We start from the raw sequence: 26496 nt of genomic DNA on the forward strand, positions 1-26496 counted from the left end.
TCATTTATTGTTAATAACGGTCTTCTTTTCTTCGTTCGTTTCGTTAAATATTGCCGATTCCGCAACCCTGCCTACAAGCGCAGTTGCGGTTTCCGTGGCAACGCCGGTCATTCTCAGACCACAGCCACCTATTAATTAACTTTCGTTAGGCGTGTTAAATTTCATAATCTAATCAGAGCGACAGAAAAGGATCGGCTTGGTTTACATTGAGTCAATGCTTCTTGCATTGTTATTTTTATCGATGTTGTTATTTCTACCCGTGCGACGGTTCTTATTATTTATTGTCAACGAAAGTATTTACACTTGTTGAATTCGCGCAACGTTGCCGAATCCTCCGACGGTTAATTTTTGCTTTCAGCGCCCGGCAAAGAAATGGAACTGAGGATTTTTTACGCGCAAGACGAAAACGCGCGTCACCGCGTGGTCTGTGAAGTCGACGAGGTGTTTCCAAGGCCCACCATGCGGATTTCTATTAACGAAAGGTAACGATCGCTTGGTATGTATGTGGTAGAAAATTTTCTGTTGTCGGTCGAAGATAGAGTTTGCTATTAATCGAGCCGCGATGTTTCAGCGAAGCGAAAAACGCGACGTTGACAGTGGCAGCGAGGCGGGACGGTTTTTTCGACGTCGAGTTAGTGGCGGAGCTGCCGGAACTGCCCGACGGTACGCGATTTGCTTGCGAACTTTACATTCCTCGTGCGAATTACACCGTGAAGAAAGAAGTCGTCGCCTACGGGTTGGGTACGTACACGCAAGTTACCTTTGCTTGCCGTAATTTGTCGGGAAAGTGGGATAGAAAAAAGGATTTTTTTCAGGCAAAAATCTATTGCCAATAATTCTAATAAAAAAAAAAGGGAAAATGATAGATAATGAAACTATCTGAAAATACTGAAAAATTTAATCGATAAAGAACTTTAACTAATATACGGGGTGTTAACGATCTAAAATATTTTCACCGCTGAACGTTGCCGCTTCTTCGAAAAAGTAGCGGCAACATTGACATTTTAAATGGCAGACCATCAATATTATTACATTTTCCCACACTCTAATTTTTTATGATTGTTTTTGAATAATACGTTCCTATATCTATCTTCGGCGAGAAAATAATAATTTTCATTTTTTCGATCAAACTGTACCTTCAATTAAATTTTTGTTACTGCGACACTGGAGCCAGCAGAAAGTTGAAATTTTAAACATGGGTTAAGCAGAATTTCTTAATATCGAAACTAGTCCTATATTGTACAGGCTTGATCAAAACGATTGCAAAAATGGTGAAAAGTGCATTTTTTGAAAACAACATTTTATGTATTGTCACGTATTCTAAGACGAAATAAAATCTTTCGGTTTCCGAAATAAAAGTAAGTTTCTCTGAAAACTGGATTACTTTGGCATAATTCATCTTTGCTCTTGGAATATGTGTTCATATACACTGTGTTTCATAAAAAATGCACTTATCAAAAATTTTTGTATCTCGTAGGGAAATTATAACTTTTGACTGACCTTGTATGATATAGAACTAGTTAAGTTCTTAAGAAATAATGTATAGCGTGGGCCCTTATCTTAGGACACTACCTTATCTCAGAAACTATAAGGGATGAAGCCAAAAGTTAAATACAAAAGTTAATTGGGGCATTACAAACCAATGTATTTTAATTTCGTATATACGGGGTGTCTTATCTTTCGTGAGCGAGTCTTAACTTTCTTATTTTAAATGGAACACCTGGTATATTACTTCATTTTTTAAGTCTATACAAAATTCTAGACATATTTTGTGCATAATGTCCTATACCTAAGTCTAACCGTTTTTGACATTTGCAATTTTTTTTAAACTCCTTCATCCCAGCTAAAAATATTTAAACCATTATATTTTAAATTTTGCGAGAAAATCATAAAAAATTGTTGTTCCATCTGCACTTTTACTATTTGCCGCTTTCAAGATTTTTATAAGAAACTAGGCCAGAAAAAATTATTGGAAAACACATGTTTTTAGTGTAACTCGCTCAATAACACTACTTACAAGAAATGTCAAGTTGGAACATATATTTCGGAAAATATTCACAATAACCCGACAACTAAGGTTGAATTTTTCTTTGTGTCTGCCAGGGTATTTCTTTTTAAATTTCAGATTCGGTTCCGAGGGCTTCAAGTTGGCGCACTTCCGCTCTTCCATGCTGGTCGCTAATGACAGTTCTAAGTCGGTTAATATTGTAAGACTTTTTCTTTTAATGCAAAATGCATCGAGAAATGGATATTCAACCCCAAGGCCCGTAAACACAACAGGTTGCCTTACGATTCCCCCCACCTCAGTCACCGCTAATAGGTGACGTCACTCGGTGACCGTTTCAACTACTTTTCTGTGTATCGCGGTTATTGTCTTGTTCATAAAATATTTAAATAGTAAAATATAGCAAGAGGCTATAGAGTTTTTAAACTATAAAAAGATGTAGCCTTCCCTAACGAAAATGCGAACATCATGAACGTTTTATAAATACTAAACTTTCTCTTACTTTTTGTTTTGTCTGTTGTTATTTTATTTATTTATTATTTATTTATGTTATGAAAATTTTCAACACTTCTGTTCAATAATTTTTGCCTTTGCTTGTAAAATGATATTTGACTGCTATCGTTCCGCTGTCAGTGCAAACACCCAGTGTATCGTCAGGTAGATATATGTCGTTTCCATCATTGAACTAAGAATTATTGCTTGAGAAATACATTGTTACATCGAAAAAAATTGTCTATATAATGTAAACGCGACAATTGTGTTTACGGATCTTGATTTACACCGACCGGACAGCTGTGTGTGCTGTGCATCAACAGTTGATGAATTTTATATACAGTACAGTCCTGATTATCCGCAACCATGTGGACCAAAGTGAAGTGTAAATCCGTTTTTTTTTTAAGTTTAGGATACGTGTGTCATTAGATCGATTTAACGATGTTTATGAAATAATTTACTTCAATTTATGTTTATATTAAAAAAAAAACATAGAGCAAATAATGTATTTCTATTATTCAAAAAATGTTTGAACATATTATTAGGTACATAGATACATATGTACATTAATAAAAGACATGTTCTTCTTTTCCTTCTTTACTTCTATGGCCACGACTACCAGGATCATTCGGCCAAAAGGCATGTTTAAATTATCTTAAAAATGAGGCGTTTTTTAACTACATTCATTTGACAATGCTTGACCGCAATATCTCTCCAACGTTCTTGTTTTTCTGCTTAAGTTAACGCTTTCTGCAAGGCCTATGGTCCTTCTGAATGTGACATTCTTACTGGAATATTGTCAGTGGCTTTTACGTCGTCATCATCGTCATCACTGTTTTTTTCATCATTTCTGCAAACACTCTTAATTATTTCTTGGTCGCTGTTTAAAACCATTTATAAACTTCTGTTGCCGGCATTTTGGTGAAAATTTGCCATAAACTTTCATCAGTTGAATCAATTTTCACCAGGATTTTTTCAGGGTACTAGCTTTTACTTAATTCCAAAGCTGAAGCTATCCAATATACAAACATTTTCCAAGTTTTTTTGGATGCAAATACGTTTTTGATAAGTTTGTAACAAGGAGCTCCAACTCTCGTATAACGCGTTTCGTTTCGGTTAGTCCAAATATTTGTTTTTTAATAGTCAGAAAATTCAGATTCTGATAATCGGGATTGTACTATGCTTAAATAAACCCCCCCTATCATTTCGTTAATAAACAATGTCAAAATTGATCACTTATTCTGAATCCAATACTGAACAAACCTAAGCCTTGTATAAAAAAAACTAACTATAGAAGGGTCAACTTTATACAAACATTTATCGACTGGCTAACCTCTAAACAACTCTCCGACATCTCCCTTTTTTAATAAAAAAAAATCTTCCATAGCAAAACAAAAAGAAATGCTATGGTACAGAAATGAAAGTCTGACGTTAAGTAATCACACAAAGAGTATACTTACCTTACAGCGATTTACATTTTTTCAAAATAAAAACAAAATTGGCCTTTTGTGTGTAAAACTTCCAAGTGATACAAACCTACAAGAAGAGAATCAAGACTTTCCGTCATTTAATGAGATTATTGCGGTTGGTGCTTTGAAGTGTGTTGTTTTGAGTTACCGAATCTTAAGGAAAGCTGCAATCATATAACGGTATATATATATATATATATATATATATATATATATATATATATATATATATATATATATATATATATATATATATATACAGTGTGTCCAAGATAAGGATGCACAGCATGGGGATCTCGGAAACTATAAGAGATACAGTGTCGGTTAAATTAGATAAAAGTTGCGCATTTTGATACCGAACAAGATCCCGTTTTACAAATTTGAAAATTCCAAGCCGTTCCGGAAATATCCGAGAAAAACCGAAATATTGCGATTTCGTTTTTATTATTTTTTAAAGCTATTTGAAAAGATATGAAAAAACGGAAAACACTTTTCCATTGGCACTTTTTAATCTCTCCAAATTGACGTTAACAAATTTTCATTACAGCGTTTCGATTCCATGGAACCACCATCAACTTTGATTTTTCTTATGGGACGGAAAAAAAGTACACACAGTATTAGGTTGTGCTTTTCATTGCGAATTCAACGATGTACGATACAATACGGTTACTTATGTTTTTATCCAGAAAAATGGCTTTTTAATACATTTTATTGTAGTAGGCCATGAGATCCGAACGATGAAAGGCAAAAGAAAATGGTTGACAAGTTCGAGTTAATGTGTTTATTTATTTACTAACTCTAACTGTTCATTTAACATAACAACTAAATCCAACAAGTTAATGAAAAACAAATTCTATAACAAATGTTCGAATAAATGACCTCCATTTTCTAGGCATAAGTACGCCCGTCTCACGGTAGACTCCAAAACACGACTTAACATTTCAGGAGTAATTTTATTAAACGCTGCTCGTACTGATTGACGTAATTGTTCCTCGTTGTCAAAACATTCTTTGAATACCTCATTTTTTATGTAGCTTCATAAGAAAAAGTCCAAGGGAGTTAAGTCCGGGGACCTTGGAGGCCAAGGTGTTTCACTGTAAGTCCCAATGTATTTTCCATCAAACCGTTCAGTTAAATATTGGCGAACTTCTCTGGAGTTATGGGCTGGGGCACCATCTTGTTGGAACCAGCAGCCTTGCACAGCGCCTAGCGGTAAATCATCTAAGGCATCTTCTAAATCGTGCCTCAAGATGTCAAGGTACCGCTCGGAAGTTAAGGAATTATTATAGAAAATAGGGCCTATAATCTTGCTACCAAAAATCCCACACCAAATATTAAACCCAAAGCGAACTTGATGTCTGGATAGTCTATTAACACGTGGATTTTGTTGCGACCAATAGTGTGTATTGCGCCTGTTATAAATACCGTTATTGGTCACCATACTTTCATCAGACCAAATCACTTTATATGGAAAATTAAAACTCTCATCACACATCCTGGTATACCACTCACAAAAATGTCTACGTCGTTCGTCGTCACCCGGTTTTAATCCTTGACATATTCTGAATTTGTAAGGCTTAAATTCATTTTTCCTTAAAATAAACTGAGCTGTAGATTTAGCTACCCCATTCTGGTCTTCAATTTCTCTGGTAGAAGTTTGTGGATTTTCGATAACAGATTGTAGAACATTGTATTGGTTTTCTTCATTGGAAGGTTTTTGTCGGGATAATGCAGGCTTCTTAAATGATCCATATTCTTTCAGATTAAATAACAAACGTCGAAAAATACTCTTGTCAGGTTGTCTCCGCTCTGGGTATTTGTTAGAATACATACGCTCGGCTTCCACACAATTTCTTTGGCATCAGATGTAGCAAGACAGCATATCACATTTTTCTTCGTTTGTAAAATTACCTCCCTCCATTGTAGAACAAAATAAATTAGAAAAAGACAACAACAATAAAAATACAAAAACAATAACTAAAGGAATAAACTTATGATCGACTGATAACAAAGACAAATAACATTAATGTGTCATTGAAATTGACTGGATGTCATTTTGTCATGGCCTACTCCATTTAAATGCTGAAATGTATTAAAAAGCCATTTTTCTGGATAAAAACATAAGTAACCGTATTGTATCGTACATCGTTGAATTCGCAATGAAAAGCACAACCTAATACTGTGTGTACTTTTTTTCCGTCCCATAAGAAAAATCAAAGTTGATGGTGGTTCCATGGAATCGAAACGCTGTAATGAAAATTTGTTAACGTCAATTTGGAGAGATTAAAAAGTGCCAATGGAAAAGTGTTTTCCGTTTTTTCATATCTTTTCAAATAGCTTTAAAAAATAATAAAAACGAAATCGCAATATTTCGGTTTTTCTCGGATATTTCCGGAACGGCTTGGAATTTTCAAATTTGTAAAACAGGATCTTGTTCGGTATCAAAATGCGCAACTTTTGTCTAATTTAACCGACACTGTATCTCTTATAGTTTCCGAGATCCCCATGCTGTGCATCCTTATCTTGGACACACTGTATATATATATATATATATATATATATATATATATATATATATATATATATATATATATATATATATATATATATATATATATATATATATATATATATATATATATATATATATATATATATATATATATATATATATATATATATATATATATATATATATATATATATATATATATATATATATATATATATATATATATATATATATATATATATATATGAGAGCAAAATGTATTAGAGCAACCTTAGAAACAGCTTTTCGGGGTGGGTAAGATGAAAAATAAACTAAACACCATGCCATATTTCTATGGCGTAAATATTATTGTAATGGGTTTGAAAAAATATTGCTTTTTAACCATTTTTTGTTCGTACTTCTATGATTACATCTTTCGGACGTCACTGAAACTTTGCTTATAATTGACTAATTAAATTACTGTAAAGCATACAAAAATCTATTGAACACTGAGAAAAATACGTTGAACTGAAACTGAATCGCAGAATAAACGTACAAAAACCTATTCGAAACGTCACTGGTGATTTGGTACCTTATTAACTGTCAAACTTTTCTTCTTCTTTTTTCTTCTTTATTCATCGTTTTATACTCTGAATTGGGCCGACTACGCTAAAATAGCGTAACAACTTTTGCGAATTTGAAATTAGATTTTTTTACTATTTTATAATAGTAGTTAGTGGTGAAATAAAGGCATTTAAAAAAAATGATTGTATTTTTTCACGATTTTCGATGCCCCGCAGCGACGCTCTGGCCTGAAAATACTTTCTAGCTTCCGACATTTCAAAGTCGACGTCTTCAAAGGGAAATTCTCTACGGTTCGAGAGCATATCAGGTCGATCTCGGCGGAAAAATCGCCCGCGAAGGCAAACAGATAAAAGGAAATCCAACCAATATTCGAAGCAATTTATTTGCATTTTACTGTCGGAAAAGGTACGGGCCGGAATCAATCGCAAACGTCCGCCGGAGCTAACCGATAAAGGAAACGTCAAGGAGTGCATTATGTGGGAAACTTTTCTCGCGGCCTTAATGGAAAACCGTTATTTTTCCGGTATATATACTTCTAGTTTTCCGGCGTGGCAATTCCCAATCGAGTAATGATTCATTAACATTTCAATAAAACGGACATCAAACGTGTATTAATAAGACAACGACGAGCTATTCATGATCGATATGAGTGTCGCTGAGTTAATATGGCCGAATGATCCTAGTGCTTATGGCCAATAGAATTAAGAAGGAGAAGAAGAGAGACCTGTATTTTCATCCGGCAATGTTCTTATTTTGTAGCTACAGATACATCGGCGATGAACTCAATTGTTCAGTCTTAGAGTGGCCTTGAAAGGTTTAACTGCGACACTTTGGTCGACTCTTTACCATATCATTAACAACGCGTAAGTAAAACGCCTATCGGAGTATTCATTTTTCCAGCGTCTATATAAAGAAGTTTTAATCAATCAAAAATGTTTCAATCTATTTATAAAGGATAATCGGTCCGTTCGCCGGAATTAATCCGGATTAATCGCGATCGCTTTGTTCCGCATCGCAAGGTCCTTATCTATTGTACCGGTCTTTCTCATTGTTATATTAATAATTTCGACTATAATGCCCAGGCGAATTATAATGGACCAGCGACTCTACGATAAGATAACCACTGCGTATTATGTGTACGCATATATTTCTCTAAGAAGGGGGAGTTACGGGGGTTTATTTTGCATAAATACGTGAAAATAAGCTGTTGCGGATGAATGACGGTACGTAATTGAACTTTTAATGTTTCCTGCGTAGTCGTCTACTGGTACGCTGATGATAACTTTGTATTCATTGTATTCCTTTGTTTTACTTGCACCTTTTATTTACATTAATTGCTAATGAATTTAACATTTACCTAGTAAAAATTATTGCTTGTTTCTTAATGACCTTCTTTAAGACCTACACACCACAAATTTTAATTAGAATAATAAACATAATAATTAAATATGATTAAGATTATAGAGTTGGGCATATAATTGAGATACTAATTATTCTCAAATCAATAAATAAACACTTTTCTGGAAATAAAAAAAATATGCAAAATAGATAAATTGTAATGAAACAATAATAAACGTACAGGCCTATATTTTTCTACCGAATTAATAACAGTAGCAATTTATTTTGAAATATAAAACATAAATTTCCATGGGAATTTTTAACGCACCTCTCGATATTGACGTATCTCGGGCACTTGCGTCAAAAAATTCGAAACAGCAGTTTTTATTCTCCTAAAATTTCTCGTGGTTATCCTTTTTTAATTTTCATCAAAATCAATAAATATGGATCGGTCAAAGGCAAGCGCGCGATTCAAAGTAAAATGTGTTATATTTATTCGTAATGCTTAAAGGATTTCGAGAACAATGACCTCTGTACTCCGCAACCCGATCCGAGATTTCACAACCAGAATGTAACAGCTTGGTGTTACTCTTCTTTCGTTGACCATAAAAAGTGCACGAGGCTTTTAGGGGAAGGGTATGTGAAAGAACACCCATATTGGATGACGTCTCGATACGTCAGCGCTTTGTATTTGGGCTTGTTCTTATTTTGCAGGCGCGAGTGTTGCAAACAGTTCGAGAAAATCTACCGCTCGATCTGCCCCAGCTCATGGACCGAACGGTGGGAAGAACAGATTAAAATCGGTACTTTCCCGGCCGATTTGCCGGAACCATGTAACGGAAAATAAAACTCTTAGATTTCTCCAATACAGACCTGGATTACGCAGAAGTCCGTTTTTAATTTATGATAATATCGCCAACAAAAAAGGTTCCCATCTCGAGAACACAGCACGGAACACTTTACTTCTTGAACTTTTGGAATTGGTCGCCTAATTGTACAGACTTTCTACCACTGAAGTGGTAAAATTACGCGTATGCTTGAACGTCTTTAAAAAAGTTTACGAGAAACCAAATGAAATTTTTCGAAAGAAAATTTACTCTATCTTTCTATCTTTTAACAGCTCGGAATGCGTTTACAATTTAAGCAACTGTGTAATTTTTAAGTCACAGACCGACACACATTCGATGCAGCGACATCTTAATGTCACGTTATGAATTTAACATGAAAGGCAATCACTGCAAAAAGCATTCGATATTTTATGGGCTTTGTGATTTGATTGATCCAACCATTTTTATTGGTTTCGAATATTTTAATTGATAAGAACACAACATCCTCTTTCAGACTGGTATAAGATTAAAACCCGAAGCAGTAAGTCGAAAAAATTAAAGTAGATATACCTTCGCTTTCGCTCTGCTAAATCATGACCAAAAGTACAGTGGTCGGCTGGCTGCTGCTATAAAACCCCTAACATTGATTGTTTGTTTGAGAAAACGACTGACTTCCGATGAAAAAGTTGTATTAGAGGTTACGATACTGGGGCCGACTGTATAGTCGAGGTTAAGTTATTTCTGTTGTAAAAAAAGAAAATTAGACACAGTAAGTAAAAGTGTTTTATTGTTATTATTCTGTCTAGGTATAAGTTAAATATAATTTTTTACACCTTAAACGTATTTCCCTAAATTTCGGAGATCAAACGGAGAAAGCCATCTATTGCATCCTCCCATATTATTCTGTATCAGATATTTCATTGTGTAAGGGTTTTGATTGTTGGCCTCCTCAAACTCTTCTTGCCGTTTCTGCTGATCGAGTATCTCCTGTGAAACGGCCATAGCTTTAAATGGCAACTTGTTGCAAATCTTTTGCAAACACGGCTCAACTTCCTTAAACTCACATTTGCCCCCCATTTCGACAATGACTCGGCCTGAAATATCGAAAAAATTACCCTGCCGTCGTTTGTAGTGATCCGTCACACTTACCCGCCTTGATGGGGGTGACATAATGATCGATGGCACCCTTTCCGCCCCCCAATCTCATACCCTGACCACGTTTGGTGACCGGCTGCCAAGGAGAATCGACTCTCCATACAGCGAACATTCTGTCATTGTCCATAAACCTACCAATCGCCAATCTGATTACTTCAAAATGGTTATATTTTAAACGACCCCCGCTTAAAGCCTACAAAATTTGAATTATAAAAAAATAAAGAGAAAGGATATCACTCGAATACAATTATGCCAAATTGCTTATGCATCAAGAAATTGTGAACGTCTTCCGGGCCTCGCATGTAACGTAAACGTTTCTGCATTTTGGGAGGACGGACATTTGCAGGAATTACTGGTACTCTGTCTAGGTATTTAAGTCTCGGTCGCTCTGGGAATTCCACATCTTAAACAAGTTGAATGGTCAGTATTTCGTGATTGTTAAGCAGCCAAGGGACTTACGGTCATATTTTGGGGGCGGTTTAAAGTTTTTGAAGCCGCATATTTGAAGGAACGATACTGCAGGAGCTGAAATAAATACCTGTTAACATACTAGTTGGGATTCTAAAAGTATTTACATACCTCGTAATGATAAGAATTTTTGAGAATTCATGACTATCTTTTTTTGTAATCCCACGAGCTCTACTTTTCACATGAAATACTTATTTTCCGCATAAATACATATAGGTTAGGTTGAACGAAAGTAAGCCAATAATCATACATACAAAACTTGAAAAATTAGAATTCAAAGAGCGTCGACATCTCGTGGTTATTGGCACAAATAAAATCGCTTAATTTGAAATAGTTTTGAACGTTTCCCAACAGAAGACGCAATCGTAGGTTCAGAAAATAGCTTTAAATAACGATAAGCATCGGTTTTGTTTTTTAAAATGTGTTAACGGCCAGTACGAGTAAGCGCCATCTCGGGTAACTAAACGGGCTGCTTTTTAATTGTTATTTACTAAACCTTGGCTGTTATGTATATTTTTGGAAGCGAGCGTTATCTCCTAGTGATTTGCTATTGCCATTAGCATACGTTACTTAAAAATAAATGGCTGTTAATAACGTTGTATGGAAAATTCTTTTGCATATTCCTGGATTTGGAAATATAGCTGCATCGGTTTTGTCATGTAAAATGCCTTAATAGCAGTTATGTTTATTTTACAAAGTGAGGGCCATCTAGTGGTGATTTGCGTAACTCAAATCGTTGCCTTTCAAATTTACTTCAGTATTCCGCAACAGATGACTATATTCTGGTTTAAATTAAATCGGTTTAAATAACGTTATAAAAAAATTGCTTTTGCTTTCTGCCTTCGAATGCAGACGTCAATCAGTATTTAGTTTGAAAAGGTTTATTAGAATATTTTAAACAGCGAGCGCTATCTCGTTGTTATTTGCGTAATTAAAATCGCTGCCTGTTAAATAGCCTCGATCATCCCCCTACAGATGGCGCTATTCTAATTTCAGATATTTGGGTTTAAATGCTTTAACGTATTTTTGCTTCTGACTGAATGTACTTCGTAATTAGAAGAGTGGTCGCTAGTTTTTCAGGCGCAGTTAATCAATAAAACTCACTTATGCTTATCAATGTCATTATCTTAATTTTTGGTATCCATGTGTAAGAAATACAAAGGTGAATATTTAATGGTTCGTCATAACTGATGCGTAGGAATATCCGATTTTCAGTCTCTAAAACGGATTATCTCTGTTGAATTTGCATCGAGATAGTCGCTAGTTTTACACTTACAGAAATGGCGGCTTCAAGAGTCATAGGCCAAAACCGACCGATAGTCAATACTAATGGTTTTTGACATCGCATCATCATAATCAGGACTAACACCTTGGTCGATTTCGATTGCTCGTACCATTTGCTTTCGTAAAGGGCATCCCCGAGCCCCAGACTCTGAAAAGCGAATTTAATTGCGGATTTGTATTACCGTTGGATTTAAATATCGTATTGGTGGTACCTCCGATACTATCTCGTCCGCGTTCCATGCGAAAATCATAAGCTGGATATACATGAAGACGATAAACATCATCGTGAAAAGAATTTTATCTCCCTGGAAATGTAAAATGTTAGGTCCTCACATTTTTTCATGTTTATATACTGACCGAAACGATTTGGAAGATGGCTCCTGCAAGCATTATCGAAGAGGACGTGTATTCTAGTAGAATTATATTTTTCACCGCGTCTTTGAATTCTTCCACGTGACTAAAACATATTACGTCCTCCACATCTAAGGTACTCGTACCAATTAAGGTCGAACACAAAATCAGACAATTTACTTATTATAAAGAAATGTCTACCATGACGTCAGAAGTGTATTGATAATTTAAATTCAGATTCAGGAATACTTGTCCTATTCTTTGGATGTGGAAAGGGGCACAGTATTGTGTTAGGTCCTTGATAGAAAGCAGGCATTTTTTGGCAATGACGAAATGCCAAGTTTACGACAGTTAATGCACGGAGTTCCACAGGGTTCCATTTTGGGTCCGTTATTGTATTTAGTTTATTTCTTTGATCTCTTTGACGATTGGACCAGACCACCGAATATAAAAATTCTTAAACAACAAAGATAAAGCTTTCGGAGGGGAAATTTGAGAAAATATTGGGTGTGGTTCTGGATGACAGACTTAAATGAATAAGGTCGTCCAATCTAGAGATATTACGCATTTCTTGATTCAGGGGGAAACTCACCAGATTCCATAAATTGTTATCGTATACAAAAAAGGACTATCAGAATTATATCCAATGCAGAATTGTCAAGTGCTATTTAAGCAATTTAAGATTGTGCCATTGCCACCGGCATAAGCACACAACGTCAATTGGATATGTCAAATTGGTCCATCAAGGAAACTCCCGGACCTTCAATTGACTGCCACATCTTTTGAATATTTAAATATTCCCCAATGTCTTTGTTTGATTATTTTTAATACTATTTTAAGAATATCGACACGTGAATATTTGCAAATTAATATCAAGCGGATATAATCACAAACTATAAGGTATAGTGGATTTGAATCCATGGCTCTATATATTTTATTTATAATTATTTTTGAAAGAAGGTGTTATCAACGTCACCGAATAAGAAGAATCGTTACTAACCAAAAACCAAAGTTCACTTACTTTGGTTGAACCATAACATCCTAACCCAACAATTTTCCTACACATTAATTATAACCAATACTCTTCAAAGAATTTAATATTATAATATATACTTTTTTTCAATACTTCTTAAAAGAAACTTTTTGGATTTCAAAAAAATTCTGAATGAGTGTTCGAGGAGCAATGCATCCTTTTTACAAAACTTCTGGATTCCTCCTGCGTCGGTTTTTGCTTAGTCGAAATTGCTGACGTTTCGCCAATCATCCTGTTGGCTTCTTCAGAGCTTTACAAGCAAAAACCGATGCAGGAGGAATCCAGAAGTTTGGTAAAAAGCATTACAGTAGCCTGTGCAAATTTCTTTGCAAAATTAGCAATGCATCCATCGAGAAGTGTGACATTTGTAGGGTCAGCATATTTGTTTACAACAGGCGGTTCGTTGGATGTGCAATAGCTTAAAGTGTGCTATCTTGATGTAAGACACAGTTTTAGAAATTCATATAGTAGTATTCATAGACATCCCATTTCTTCTTCCAATTTGCTTCGAGGTATGAAGTTAAAAAGTTTTCTTGACTTCAGTTTGTATCACGTAATTCCAAATAAGGTTATATAATTAATCATTTAAAAATTTTAAAACTAAAATAAAATCATTTTTTAGCATTGATTTTTTTCTTGTTCATTTGTATTCCTGTTTGTTTTGTACTTATTCATTGTAGACTTCATCTAATGCTGTAAATAGACTTTGTATTGTAAAACAAAAAAAAAGATTATTTTTTATCTACTTATATGTTAGATGATTTGCAGTTTCAAGGTCATTCGCATTCAGCTAAAAAAGGTTATGGTTCTTCACGAGAACAAAAGGGACCTATACCTAATAGGAATTTTGAATGCCAGAGAACCGCCAAGAATACTAAGACTTACGCAATAAGTTGCTGGTGTTTGATGCAAAGCGACCTCAACGAAGATATTTTGCCGTCCCCGTACCGTCCCGATTTGACATCGGAATACCGGTCGAAGTGTCTAAACAAATGCTGCAGAATCTTGAGTTGCACTTTCATGAATACCATTAGCGAGTTGATGAACACGCCGGCCGAACATAAACCGACGCTTATCGCGAGAACACGGAAACACTGTTCGGTTATCACCCATAAATGGTACTTGTTTTTGTCGAAGGGGTACCAGAAATGGCACAGCAATGGTTTGTCTGGTAGTCCTACGGCGCTGTCGTTCGGTTGGGGGTGGGCTATGTGAAACCTGTAGCTCTGTTCGATACCTGAAGCAGCAAAGTGTTGACGACTGCGCAGAAGATCTGATTCGCTAGTATAGGTTAATCACAAGATTTTCGTCGTTTCAAATAACAATCATGTTCGTGCAACAAAGCGTACTTTTATAGTGCAGCAGATTTTACTATTTTTATGTGTTATTATTTGAAGCTATCCTTCACTTCTAATAAAATGTTTACCTAATCTTGTGTTTTTATTAGTTTTTAGACGATCTGACTATAGACACATAACAGATTGTCCTGTTTCTATAAATTTTATCTCAGTTTTATTCACTGTGGGTATTTTAATGGAATTTTTGGCCGATAATCTTCGTTACTAGCCAATACAAGCAAGAAGAAAAAGAATAGAGAAAAAAGGGTAGAAAAGAAAAAGAAAAACTTATTTTCATCAGCAGACTACGATATTTTAGTTGTGTTGTTGATGATGGACAAGATAAACTTGGTTGTGGTGAAAAGTGTGTTATTACGGTGAACAGCGAAATAACAATAGTTATAACCCGTCTATTATGGAGCAAATCATAAATGAAAACCAGTGTGAAAGAATCCTGTTTGTCCTAGGTTCCAGTGCTGTACCTAAGAAATTTAAAAGAGAATATAGAACATAAATAAAAGAACTCTGTAAGAAAGTCTCAAAGCATCTGTCGAAATTAAAAAAATATCTGAAAAACAACAAATCTAAACTAACCAAAACTAAAAAATCGGGGATTTATAAGTGAAGCTTATTGTCGTATCAATAGATATAAGAGAGAACACAAAAGTAAGAGATGCTAAACTCTGATTACGTCACTCACTTTAGAAAAACATAATTTTGAAATTTGGGTTGATTTTTGTTTGCCGTTTTCCTGTATGATGTTGGCCAGCGCTTTTTATATAGTTCTTATTCCTTGTACGCAGATGATGAAAATTTCAGACTACTTCTAATTTTGAAGAATATCGTTGACCAGATTGTTTGTTAACTCTGAGAAATATCACTGCCTTTTATTTTATTATGTTGATGTCGGTGCTTCTTTTTTAGATGTACTTGGAAATTTCTCTAGGCTAAAAGAACATGAAAGAGCCTTAGGAGTCACGAGGTTAGCGCCACATAGATGCAGCTCCAGTATCACGATAAAACTTTGTCTTCTTTTAAATATATATCTTAGTAGGCTGCATAAAAAAAAATTGAAGTCTGGCGTCAAATAGTTTTTTATTGGCAGCATTTTAAAAAAGACGTGGCCGAAAAAATGTCGCAAATAACGCAAATTGTTTTGCAAAAAGTTTTTGACAAAAGAAGGGTTAGCACCCAAAATTATTAAAGAAAGCCTGGATGGTGTGTACGGCCAAAGTTCTCCTTCGTATTCTGTAGTGAAAGAATCGGCAAAAAGTTTTCGAATGAGGCAGGAGTCCCTTGAAGATGATTCAAGAACTGGTCGACCAGTGGGGGTCATGACGGATGATATTGTTGCGATTGTGGAAGAGGTGGTATTGAGTGATCGACGTTTAAAGGTATACATAAGGTTAGTGCAAGATGGGTTCCTAAAAACCTTTCGGTTATCCAAAATCAACGCCGTGTGCGCGGTCTTTTTTGGAACTCTGTGGGTCGGAACCGAAGCCTGTGATAAAAACTATTGTGACGGGAGATGAAACTATGGTTCTCTATTATGACCCTCTATTGAAAAAAGAATCAATGGAGTGGCGTCGCAAGGGTGAAGCACCTCGAAGAAAATTCGGAGTCTGCCAGTCAACAAAAAAGGTGATGGCCACGATCTTTTGGGATTGTGAAGGAATTCCTTTGATAGATTTTAACGAAACTAATACCAGTGTCAATGGTAAATATTACGCAACATTATTACATAAATTGCGAGACTGCATATGTGTAAAACGTCGAGGAAAACTGATCAGAGGCGTGCGTCTTTTGCACGATAATGTGCTGGTGTTGCACAAGCTGCCATTTTAGAGTGTGGGTTCCAACAAATAGATCATCCTCCCTATAGTCCAGATACGGCCCCCAGCAACTATTATTTATTTGGATATTTGAAAAAGGACTTACTTGGACGGCGGTTTAACGACGAAGTTGAGTTTTTTTAAAGGCATTGAGTTGTTAATAACGAGATGTAATATATGTATTGAAAAATAATAAAAAATTGTTAATTGTTACTCTATTTTGTTTCTTTCATATTGAGGCCGGGAAATTTTGAAGCTGCCTTCGAAAATGAACTCATCAGCAGATAAAATTAAAATTCTTTGATGTAATCAATTCTTCTACAAAAGAGAAATACGACAATTCTTAGAAATCTATAAGCAACCAAATTATTTTAACCGCGACTCAGGTCGTTTCCTTAAACAATATATAGGCCGGTGGAGAGTAGAATCCCCACCAGTTTGAGTTAAGCTCTGAAGAAGCCAACATGAGGAGGAGGAATCCATAGTCATAGAGTAAATAAAGATGGTTTCGTCAAAAACTGTTTTTTTTTGTTTAAAATTTTTAAAATTATGTCGCTGAATACTTCTTGTGGTATCCGAATGAAAAGCTGCATCACCTTCAAACTTTGATTTGATTTTAAACCAACACCGAAACTAACAAATCGTGGGCTGAAAATGCTGAACATATGGACAAAGCGCTGTTTTCTCTTCATTATTCCTTTTTTAATGCAATTTCAATGCACAATTGTCACAGTTCAGAACAGTGTCCATTAAAAAACAACAGCAAAATTGAAATTTCACTGCTTCAAAAATCTATTAAAGTCCATAATACAAACTTACTTGTTTAATTCATAATAAATATATATTTATTTATAATTGCTGCGAAACCGAATCCTATCTCCATGATCGTGAGACACTGCTTCTTCTTCGAATGAACCACCAACTTACTGCCTTCAACTTACCCAACTCGCACAGCTGGACCCAACCGAAAATAACCGGCCCGACCAGCATCCACATGATCTTTCGCCAGAACCGATCCTGAGAAAGATAGATCCTCCTAACATCCGGATCCGGAGACTCCGATATCACCTTCCGCTGCTTCAACGCCGTGGCGTATAGTTCTTCTGATCTGGTAGTCCTGCACATCAGAATCTTTCCAACTACTACGCAAGTGGCTATCGTCCTCGCCAGAGTCTCCATAGCTGCGAAAAATTCGATCATCAGAGGGAGATTCCAATTCGTCACTTGACGTACCGGCCGTAGGATCGTTCTTTACGAGATTAGGTATTTCGGCAGCTAGAGATAGAGCCATGGAGCCGCAGTACACTGGAAACAGCACGTAGTGGAAGCTGTACAGGGATTTGAGGAGGTTCGACTTGGTGCGAAGCTGCCGCCTCCATACTGCTCCGATCATCATCAGGGTTTCGGCGCTGCTGAAGTAGTCTAAAGCCTTCGCCGCCATTCTTGGCGGTGTGTCGGGTTTTTGTGAAGGAGATCGGCATTTTTATAGATACGTGGCGTTTGCGGTGGAGGTCATGGTGTGGCGCCCAGCGGCGTACGGTTCAAAGCGGGAAAATACCTTAACACAGGGTTTTCTAAAGCAAAGTTGAATTAGTGTTTTATTGCTGAAGTATGTTTCAAAAAGCATTAAAAATATTGGCTTCTTCAGAGCTCAACTGAAACTGACTCCTTGGTTATATATTGTTTGCAGGGGGAGAAGCTAAAGGAAGGGGCGTGTCTCGGATGACTGATTCGCATATTGGTTATATATTTCTATGAATTTTCTGATTTTTCTTTGGTTTTATCGAATAAGCTTTGCTGGCGTTTCGCGTGTTGACTTCTTAAGAGCTATGCAGTTTTCTTTGAAACATTAAAAAATGCTTGATGGAGAAAGAAGAAAATGAAATTATAAAGAATTTTCAAGCAAGTAACCATTATTTTCCAAATACAGATAACGCCTTGTAACTGTCGAATTTAAAACATTCGTCAACATGTCAGGTTTGAAAGATTTTGAAAGGTTTCAAGAAGTAGTCTTCCCTTCTGGTAAACATAATTTTTGCTATATCGCCATATGAAAAGCAGCTGGAGTAAGGTCCGGCGAACAAGGGGGCCATATAACTCAAAGTTAACAGAACCGTTGTAAAAGAAACTCCTATTAAACTTGTTCTAGAAATCCCGGCCCACACATTAAACCTAAAACGAAGTTTTGTAATTGGCTTAATGAAATTAAATTATGACCATCCCTTCCAAAAATTCTAAACATTGTTTGAAATATCAAGTTTTTTATGTTTTTAGATGAAATTCTCCGTTAAATTTTCTTCACGTTATTCTTGTAGCATTAGGTATTCTCAACTCAATCCGAACAAGAATTTCAATAATTAAGAATGTAGATAGAAGTTGAAAAAATTAAGTGAAAGTTAGGTGACCTTTATGAGTTCAAATAGCAAACTTTCTTCTGTTTCCGCATTTGCTTGAAAAAATCGCACGACTGCAGGGGTTTAAGTTATTATTAGATCAAGATGTCTAAGTTTATATAGTCGTCTTTTTGTTTAAGTGGCAGTAGGTAGTAAGTAAATAACGAGGGAAGTTTTTGGGTTATCAGGAATCTAAAACGTCAAATCGCTAAGTCCGCTTAGTCAGAAATTTTGTTCCTATCTAATGCTAGACGGGGGATGATGGATGTGAAACACATCTAGAATAACAGAAGAGAAATACAAATTTAGAGATAGACCACGTATATCAAACTCGACGAATATCAAACCAGAACTTATCTGTTCCTTTCTATGGAAAGGACGGTAACCACAGATTTGTTGCAAGCTAGGGCCCAAAGTTATATAATTGTCAGCCACTAGCATAAGAAACCTCTCTAATTACAAAATATTTGCAGGAAGTGTAAGCCAGTTGTATATATCATATGTATTTTGTCCCTAACGCTTTTGATACTGGGTTCATATTTTTTCACCTTTCCATCTCTTTCCCCTAGTACGTGCAGGTTGTATAACAATCACGTTTTTTTTAATTATGTCAAATTCTGCAATTAACGTAATGCTAGCTAGGTGAATTTCAGTAGCACATAATTTGTAATGTTAGTTTTTAACGTGAATGTTAGGAGGTCATGCAAAACTTTACAATAAACTTTACTTTACATGTGACAATTTTAATGGTTTGGGTGCAATATTAGATACGTGACAGTGGGTCTGAGGCAAGAGGTAAAAAGATTTTGTGGAAAGCCGCGACGGCAGCAAAAGTCAAAAGAAGCAGGTAATTACATAATCGCAATTAATGCTCGAATTTTTAAGCTAATTGATCTCAATAATTAATAGTGTATATCCTTTTTTATGATTTGAGTTGAGGTAACATATACATGTGCATTATCAGTTCCTCTTATCATTCGTATATTTCTGACTGTTATTTTGATTTCCTGTACCTCTGTGCGATAGCAAATTTTTTTCGCACGCCTCTGGATTCGCACGTTGTTTTTATCCGACGCCGAGGAAAAATATTTCCAGTCCCGACCCTTTCATTTCAATAATTATAAGGCACGCCGTATTTTTTCCTAACACGGTGTCAACGTTTTAAAATTTTGAATTATGCATCAGCTTTGAGGTGGCAGATGCTCCTAAACGTACTGTCAGGCATATTTTATGACGTTCGAAGGTTTGTAGTGACCCTCGCAAAGAGAAACGTAGCGACCAACACCGACGAAGGTTCAAGACTATTGTTTCAAGTGAAAATATAAGGGAAGATACGTTTGAAGCTACTAAAGATCCTTAACTTTGCTCTATTTAGAAGGAAAAAATTAAAGTAAGTTAAGTATATGAAGGAAAAGATAATGTTATCGGTGAAAGTACTGTCAAAATAATATAAAATATATCGCTATTACTGAGATTTAATACCAAAATTGGGCGGAAAGTCACAGGAGGGGTTAGTTTAGCAAGAGTGATTTGTTCTTATAAATTACATATTCTTAAAGATAATTGAATTTTCTAAAACGATAAATGATCCTTATCAATAGCTTTTTGTCATTAGCCATTTAGAAAGCCAAATTACATAAAAGTAGAATCATTTTATCTGCTTCTTTAATACACTTTTGTTTAGTAGCGAATTTTTCCTTTTTGGCGTGATTTAGTTGTCAAATAGTTCCCTTAATTCTATAAAAAAATTGTCATAATAGGATTTTCAAAAAACTTATGTCGTTGTATAGTCGTAAATAAATTATCCAAAAGATAATTAATATTCACATCAAATTGGTTAAGGCTTTCGCGGCCCGTTGATAAGCTATTATCTTGGTTCGGGTTTAAAGGCCGTCGTCGATTGGAATTACTTCCTAACGTTTCGCTAGCACGAGTGGCGAGCTTCTTCAGAGGTCCTTCCATCTCCGATGTTGGACGTAGACTGACGATTTCTCCTGCGCAGGTTGTATTTATGCCGATTGGTGGTGGGCGGGACTTGTTCCGCTCCGGTTGGTCTCGGGATATCGATCGGTACTGCTCGGGCGTTCCTAAGGATCGGGTTCCAGAATTGGTTGAGTCTAAGGGTCTCCTCCTTTCGGTTGAAATTGTGTGGGTGTTTTTGAATCTCAATGGCTTCCCTGACTAGTCTGTTGTGATAGCCGTTGACCGATGCTAGTAACTTACAGCTCTCAAAGTGTATCCTGTGTTCCCCGCTGCCCAGTGCGTGTTCAGCCACTGCAGACTTCTCTGTATGTCCTAGCCTGCAGCTTGCTTTATGCTCCTTAAGTCTCGTTCCCATTGATCTCTTGGTAGTCCCGATGTAGACCGTTCCGCATGAACACGGAATGCGGTAGACTCCTGCAGCTGAAAGTGAGCCCCTCTTGTCCTTCGCTGACCTGATGGTCTGCTGGATCTTCTTTGTAGGCTTAAAGATTGTTTTGATGTCGTGTCTTTTCAATACTCTGCCAATCCTGTCGGTGACACTCGGAATATACGGCAGATATGCGTGAGAGGTGGAGGGTCGTTGTTCGGTATCCCGTGATCTTGATGATCTTGAGTTCATTGATTTCTCGATCTCTCTCTTACTGTAGCCATTTGCCTCGAACGCAGTTTTTAGGTGTTCAAGTTCCATCTGGAGGTTCTCCGGTTCGCAAATCCTTCGGGCTCGTCCAACCAACCAAACTAACCAAGATAATAGCTTCACATCAAGTTGTTTAAAATTACTTGAGAATTGCTCTCGTTTATTCTCGGCCCTTTGGAGAAATGCTCGTGCATGTAAATGCCTCATTTCTTCATCACCTTATAAGGTCCACTATTTTTTTGCCTAACTTAGCAGTAAAGTTTTGACTACCATCTGATAAGCAATATTTCTTTTTCCAAACTTTATCACCTACATTAAACTGTACTGTTTTGTGTCTAAGATATTTTTCATGTGATTCCCCCATTTTCCTGTTTATAAATATCCTTAAGTCTTTCAACCTTGACTCACGAATCATTTTCTTGAACAATTTTAGAATTTCCATCAGAGTTTTCGATTTCTTTTGATCAGATTCTAAAAATGACAAATTTGGTTCAGGAAAGTATACTCGATTAGAAAAGCGTTGTGTTTTACGCCATATTTTTCAAATAAACTAGGAAATTCTTCACTTTTATCCTGTACACCATTATCAGACCTGAAATATTCTGGTACGCCATATTTAAGAAACACTGGCTACTGTAGATTTACTACACATTTCATGGGCATGTTTCTTTTGCTCAGATTTACATTCAGAACAGATTTTACATTTAAACAATTACATACATAGGAGAACCTAGTGAAAAAGTCTCAAAACATTTGTCAAAATGTGGTTTAAAAATAGCTAAAAACAGGTAGATCCTTCAAGAAACGCATTAACGAACATAAAAGAGCGTTTAAAAACAATAGTCTAGATGCTAATTATGCTACACACTTAATCACAGAAAAACACATTCTTGACGACAATTTTGATATTTTACATACAGCCACACAAATTAGAAAATTAAATTTATTGGAAGCCATGGAGATTAAAAAAATTAAATATAAAAAAATGTATTTTTATACGACCAATGAAATTTAAATACCTCTGCATTATTAAACTTAAATTCTGACAACAACCTTATTTAAGGTTTTATCCCCCAATTGCTTTAGAATGGGATTATCCAAGGGTGGTCATTAACATGCAATGCAACAAGATTATTACCTAAAGTTTCGGAATTTAAATTCAGGTAAAATTGTGGTCAATAATAGAAAATACTTTTATATCTACCTGTGTAATATTCTTTGGTTTGGTATACTACTTAGTTTAAGTTTATTAGTAATCATTCTTATTTCGTGTGTAATACAGCATGTGTTGAATTATGCAAAATATGTGCGAGTCTAGTGTATCCCAGGAGATACTCCCGCCCAAATGTAGAAAACACTATTCTACTGAGACTAAGGAAATTATAAATAATGTTTATTTGACTCTCATTGACCGTGGTGCCAGCAAGCAAGCATCTTTAGAAGAAACGGCCACATCGACGAAAATTCTAACATCAACTGTATGGAAAATTATGACTAATCCCATTTCAGTGACGAAAAAAAGAAGCGATGCTGACATTTTCCCAAGTGTAGATGAAAGTGATCAAGATATAATACGGCGTAAAATTTACCAGTTATACGAGGAACAAAGCGTGCCTACATTAGATATCTTAATTAGGAGGCTTGAAAAAGATGAAACCGGTGTTAAATGTGGCAGAACTACCTTACGGAAGTGTATTCAACACATAGGTTTTAGATTTAAAAAATTGACAAAAGGCAAGTTTTAATGGAATCTTTTAGAATTCCGAAATGGTGACTGGAATATCTAGAAAAAATTAGGATTTACAGAGAACAACAAAATCCAATTATTTACTTGGATGAAACCTGGTTCGACACTTATGATACAACGGAAAAGGGTTGGGTTGACTTAATTGATGGTTGTAAAACAAACGCGCCATCAAAAAGAAGTAAAAGAATTATTATTTTGCATGCTGGCACTAAAGATGGTTCCAAATGGACTTTCTCTGTCTGCGAAAAATATTAAAGATTCTTCTCTGGATTACCATGAAGACACCACCGCTGATTTATTTGAAAGTTGGTTTAAAAGCCAACTAGTTCCAAACATTCCTCCTAATAGCGTCATTGTAATGGACAATGCAAATTATCACAGTACACAATTGACTAAAACCAAAACCAAAACTACATGTATAATAACGACATTTATTTTCACGAAGATTATATCAAAAAGCAATTAAGTGAGGTTCTACAAAGCTTGAACCTACAAAAGGAATACGTCTGTGATAATTATGCAGAAAATCTTGGACATACAGTTTTAAGGCTTCCACCTTACCACTGTATATTTAATCCCATTGAACATGTTTGGCACCAACTGAAATCTGCCATTCGTCGTAACAATGTTTTCCCCGTGTTAACTCCAATGTCCTCAAACTTATAGAAACCGAAGTTTTTAACATCCCTCCACAAAGTTGGGCAAATTCTGTTAAACATATAGAAAAAGCAGAACAATCGTATATCCATATAGCAAATAATATAGAACAAATAATAATTAGAACAGGCGTTGATAGCGATAGTGGTACTGATATATTATATGAATAATTTTAAGTAATTTAAGTGTGTCATAAAAGTAATTTGTAATGTTATTTTAAATTTAAAAATATATACATAAATAAACAATCTTTCCTAACAAAAACCCAAACAATTAAATTCTAAGCAAAGTACTTGTTTATTCCGTTTTCTAACGTTGTTGCGCCATTTTGCTGTTGAGTTGGGCGTATTTCAATAGCTACCGAGCACTAAAAAATCATAAGCAGTATGGTGCGCTTATGAAACCAATTTTTATTTATTTAAATTTAAAAAATGATGTTTACCAACGAGTTTTTGAGACTGAGAAGACTAGTTCTTGAAGCTTTTCAAAGCATTGAAAATGATATGTTAGGAAATGATTTAAATTCGACAGTGGTTGAGTATTTGGAAAATAATGGTCACTTGTTTGAACATTTTTTATGATTTACATATTTTTTGTAGTAATTAATTTGTTTAATGAATTAACATGTGTGTCTATTTGGATATTATTTCCTCTTATTCAACACATTGAAAACTTAATGGAAGCGCCATTTTTGTGATGTAAACAATATAAAATCATACTGCGTTGTATATCGTTGAATTTCGTATATTTTCGCAGGTTCAGGATTAGACAGTAATGTTTTTTGCAATTCTTGAAGTATAAGAACTAAATAATGTAAACTTGCGTGCATAGAAATCGGCCCATTGTGAACTTTTGACTTCATTTCATTTTTTCTTAGAAACTACTTTTCAGATAAAAAAATGCTGCCTGAAAGACAATTAATGTTTAAATCGATTAAAATTTAGTTATGCTTTTTAGGTTTAGCATAGTAAAATAACTGCACGTGTCAAATTAAGTTTTTTTTTATTACTAATAAAATCGCTAACTCGATTAGGCATAAATCTAATCAAGTTCGCTATTGTTTCTTGTGGAATGTTAAGCCACTCTTCCTCTACTGCAACAACAAGCTATGGGGTCGAGGTTGGGGTACGAAGTATAGCTCGAATTCTCCGTTTTAGCTCATCCCATAAATGTTCCATTGGATTGAGATCGGGACTGCATGCTGGCCACTCCGTAACTCGAAAACCTACTTCTGTAATGTACCATTGCACGGTCCTTGAAGTGTGTGTCCTAGCATTGTCATGCATAATTTTTTTTTCATTTTTTTAACATTTCGTTTGTTTAACCATAGATACGCATATAAAAGATCAGCACTCTTGACAAATTTAAACTCATACTAAAGAATATTCAATTGTGTTCCAAATAGCATGTTTATTTATTGGGTCAGATGAATAGTTTCTGAAAAAAAAATGCTAGAGCCAAAAATTTACTATGTAACCAAGTTTAGTTGATCACCAATCATAATTTCTACTTTCAGTCATTATTTACTGTTCCTTCTTTTCTCTGGTTGACAAGTGAAAAACATGTAAAACTACATGGGCCTCATACGAGCAACTTGCATTAGCTACAACCAGCAGGGCCCTGTATATTCCATTTTTTGATTGTAATTTCTTCACGCTAATCACAGGTTGGAACAGTAAAATCCACATCGTATATCTCCCTCTCGTTATTACAATAATTAGCACTTTGGAAAATACGCGACCACACCTTCCCTCACTTTTAATTATCACCGACAACTCGGAAATTTGTACGGACGACATTTTGGTGCAGCCCCGACCGATACCGACCGTTTCGTGAGGCCTCTATTTACCTTTACGCTAGCTCTCTTATATAATGTATATTGTCTTGCGAGTTTTTCCGCCATGCCTTATAATTATCTCGATGAAAGGGTTCATAGCAATCGAACGTTTTTCGCCCCCGACTGGTTTCTGAATAGGAAATTCACCCCTAGCCAGTGGCGTCCGTCGCCAAATACATTATTTCGAATTAAAGCGGTTTTAAGCTGCGCCGACCGGATAATTATGAACAAAGGAAGTTGAATAGGGCCCAATGGGGTATATAATAATAATAGTAGTAGTAATAATAATAACTGTTAAAAAACCTAATGCAGACATATTACACAACATAAAATTTATTAATGCTGAGAATAGGTAGTATCGACGTAATCGAGGCAAAAGGAACTAACACCAACTAGTTACAGTTTATATTACCCCACATTCTTTATCAGCATGAACAAACGTTGATGCTAATACCAGACTATATACAATAGGTCAGTCTTAGATTCGATTTAATTAAAAAAATAAGGAGGGTTAATAAAATGTTATGGAAACTAACGAGAGTAATTTCCTATTTTTCATGACTAACCATTTGGTC

The 26496-nt window shown here is 35.5% G+C and overlaps 4 protein-coding genes across 6 annotated transcripts in view; 2 read left to right on the plus strand and 2 right to left on the minus strand.

Moving 5' to 3' along the window:
• Positions 1-4140, plus strand: part of LOC132702846 (uncharacterized) — a 28870-nt gene extending 24730 nt beyond the window's left edge. Inside the window, exons 4-6 of the mRNA XM_060671674.1 lie at positions 359-482; positions 572-741; positions 2126-4140. Coding sequence (XP_060527657.1) covers positions 359-482; positions 572-741; positions 2126-2211 — 380 coding nt within the window. The 3' untranslated portion in view covers positions 2212-4140. The remainder of the gene's footprint in view (positions 1-358; positions 483-571; positions 742-2125) is intronic.
• Positions 4141-7776: 3636 nt separating this feature from the next.
• LOC132703073 (cytochrome c oxidase subunit 6B2-like) lies at positions 7777-9976 on the plus strand. Of its 3 annotated transcripts, none has more exons than XM_060672125.1 (3): positions 7777-8838; positions 8892-9016; positions 9095-9976. In XM_060672125.1, the coding sequence occupies exons 1-3, from the start codon at positions 8824-8826 to the stop codon at positions 9225-9227; spliced, it is 273 nt and encodes a 90-aa protein (XP_060528108.1). In that variant the 5' UTR covers positions 7777-8823; the 3' UTR covers positions 9228-9976. The 3 variants fall into 3 exon arrangements, 2 of the variants coding, with proteins under 2 accessions (XP_060528108.1, XP_060528107.1); XR_009619026.1 differs by having other exon boundaries at positions 7794-7905; positions 9095-9973; XM_060672124.1 differs by having other exon boundaries at positions 8160-8265; positions 8892-9227.
• A 2-nt stretch (positions 9977-9978) lies between these two features.
• Positions 9979-11093, minus strand: LOC132703072 (large ribosomal subunit protein uL16m). Its single transcript, XM_060672123.1, has 5 exons — positions 10942-11093; positions 10822-10887; positions 10608-10765; positions 10357-10555; positions 9979-10301 (listed from the first exon to the last, which is right to left on the minus strand). Exons 1-5 carry the CDS (start codon positions 10970-10972, stop codon positions 10042-10044), a joined length of 714 nt encoding a protein of 237 aa, XP_060528106.1. The 5' UTR covers positions 10973-11093; the 3' UTR covers positions 9979-10041.
• Positions 11094-11937: 844 nt separating this feature from the next.
• LOC132703554 (odorant receptor 49b-like) lies at positions 11938-18110 on the minus strand. Its single transcript, XM_060672879.1, has 7 exons — positions 17901-18110; positions 17609-17848; positions 14384-14735; positions 12472-12571; positions 12327-12419; positions 12107-12262; positions 11938-12048 (listed from the first exon to the last, which is right to left on the minus strand). The coding sequence occupies exons 1-7, from the start codon at positions 18106-18108 to the stop codon at positions 12001-12003; spliced, it is 1197 nt and encodes a 398-aa protein (XP_060528862.1). The 5' UTR covers positions 18109-18110; the 3' UTR covers positions 11938-12000.
• Positions 18111-26496: the final 8386 nt, after the last annotated feature.

Source organism: Cylas formicarius, unplaced genomic scaffold (genome assembly GCF_029955315.1).
Source record: "Cylas formicarius isolate icCylForm1 unplaced genomic scaffold, icCylForm1.1 PGA_scaffold_6__28_contigs__length_40554024, whole genome shotgun sequence".
In the NCBI taxonomy this organism is placed as follows: Eukaryota; Metazoa; Arthropoda; class Insecta; order Coleoptera; family Brentidae; genus Cylas; species Cylas formicarius.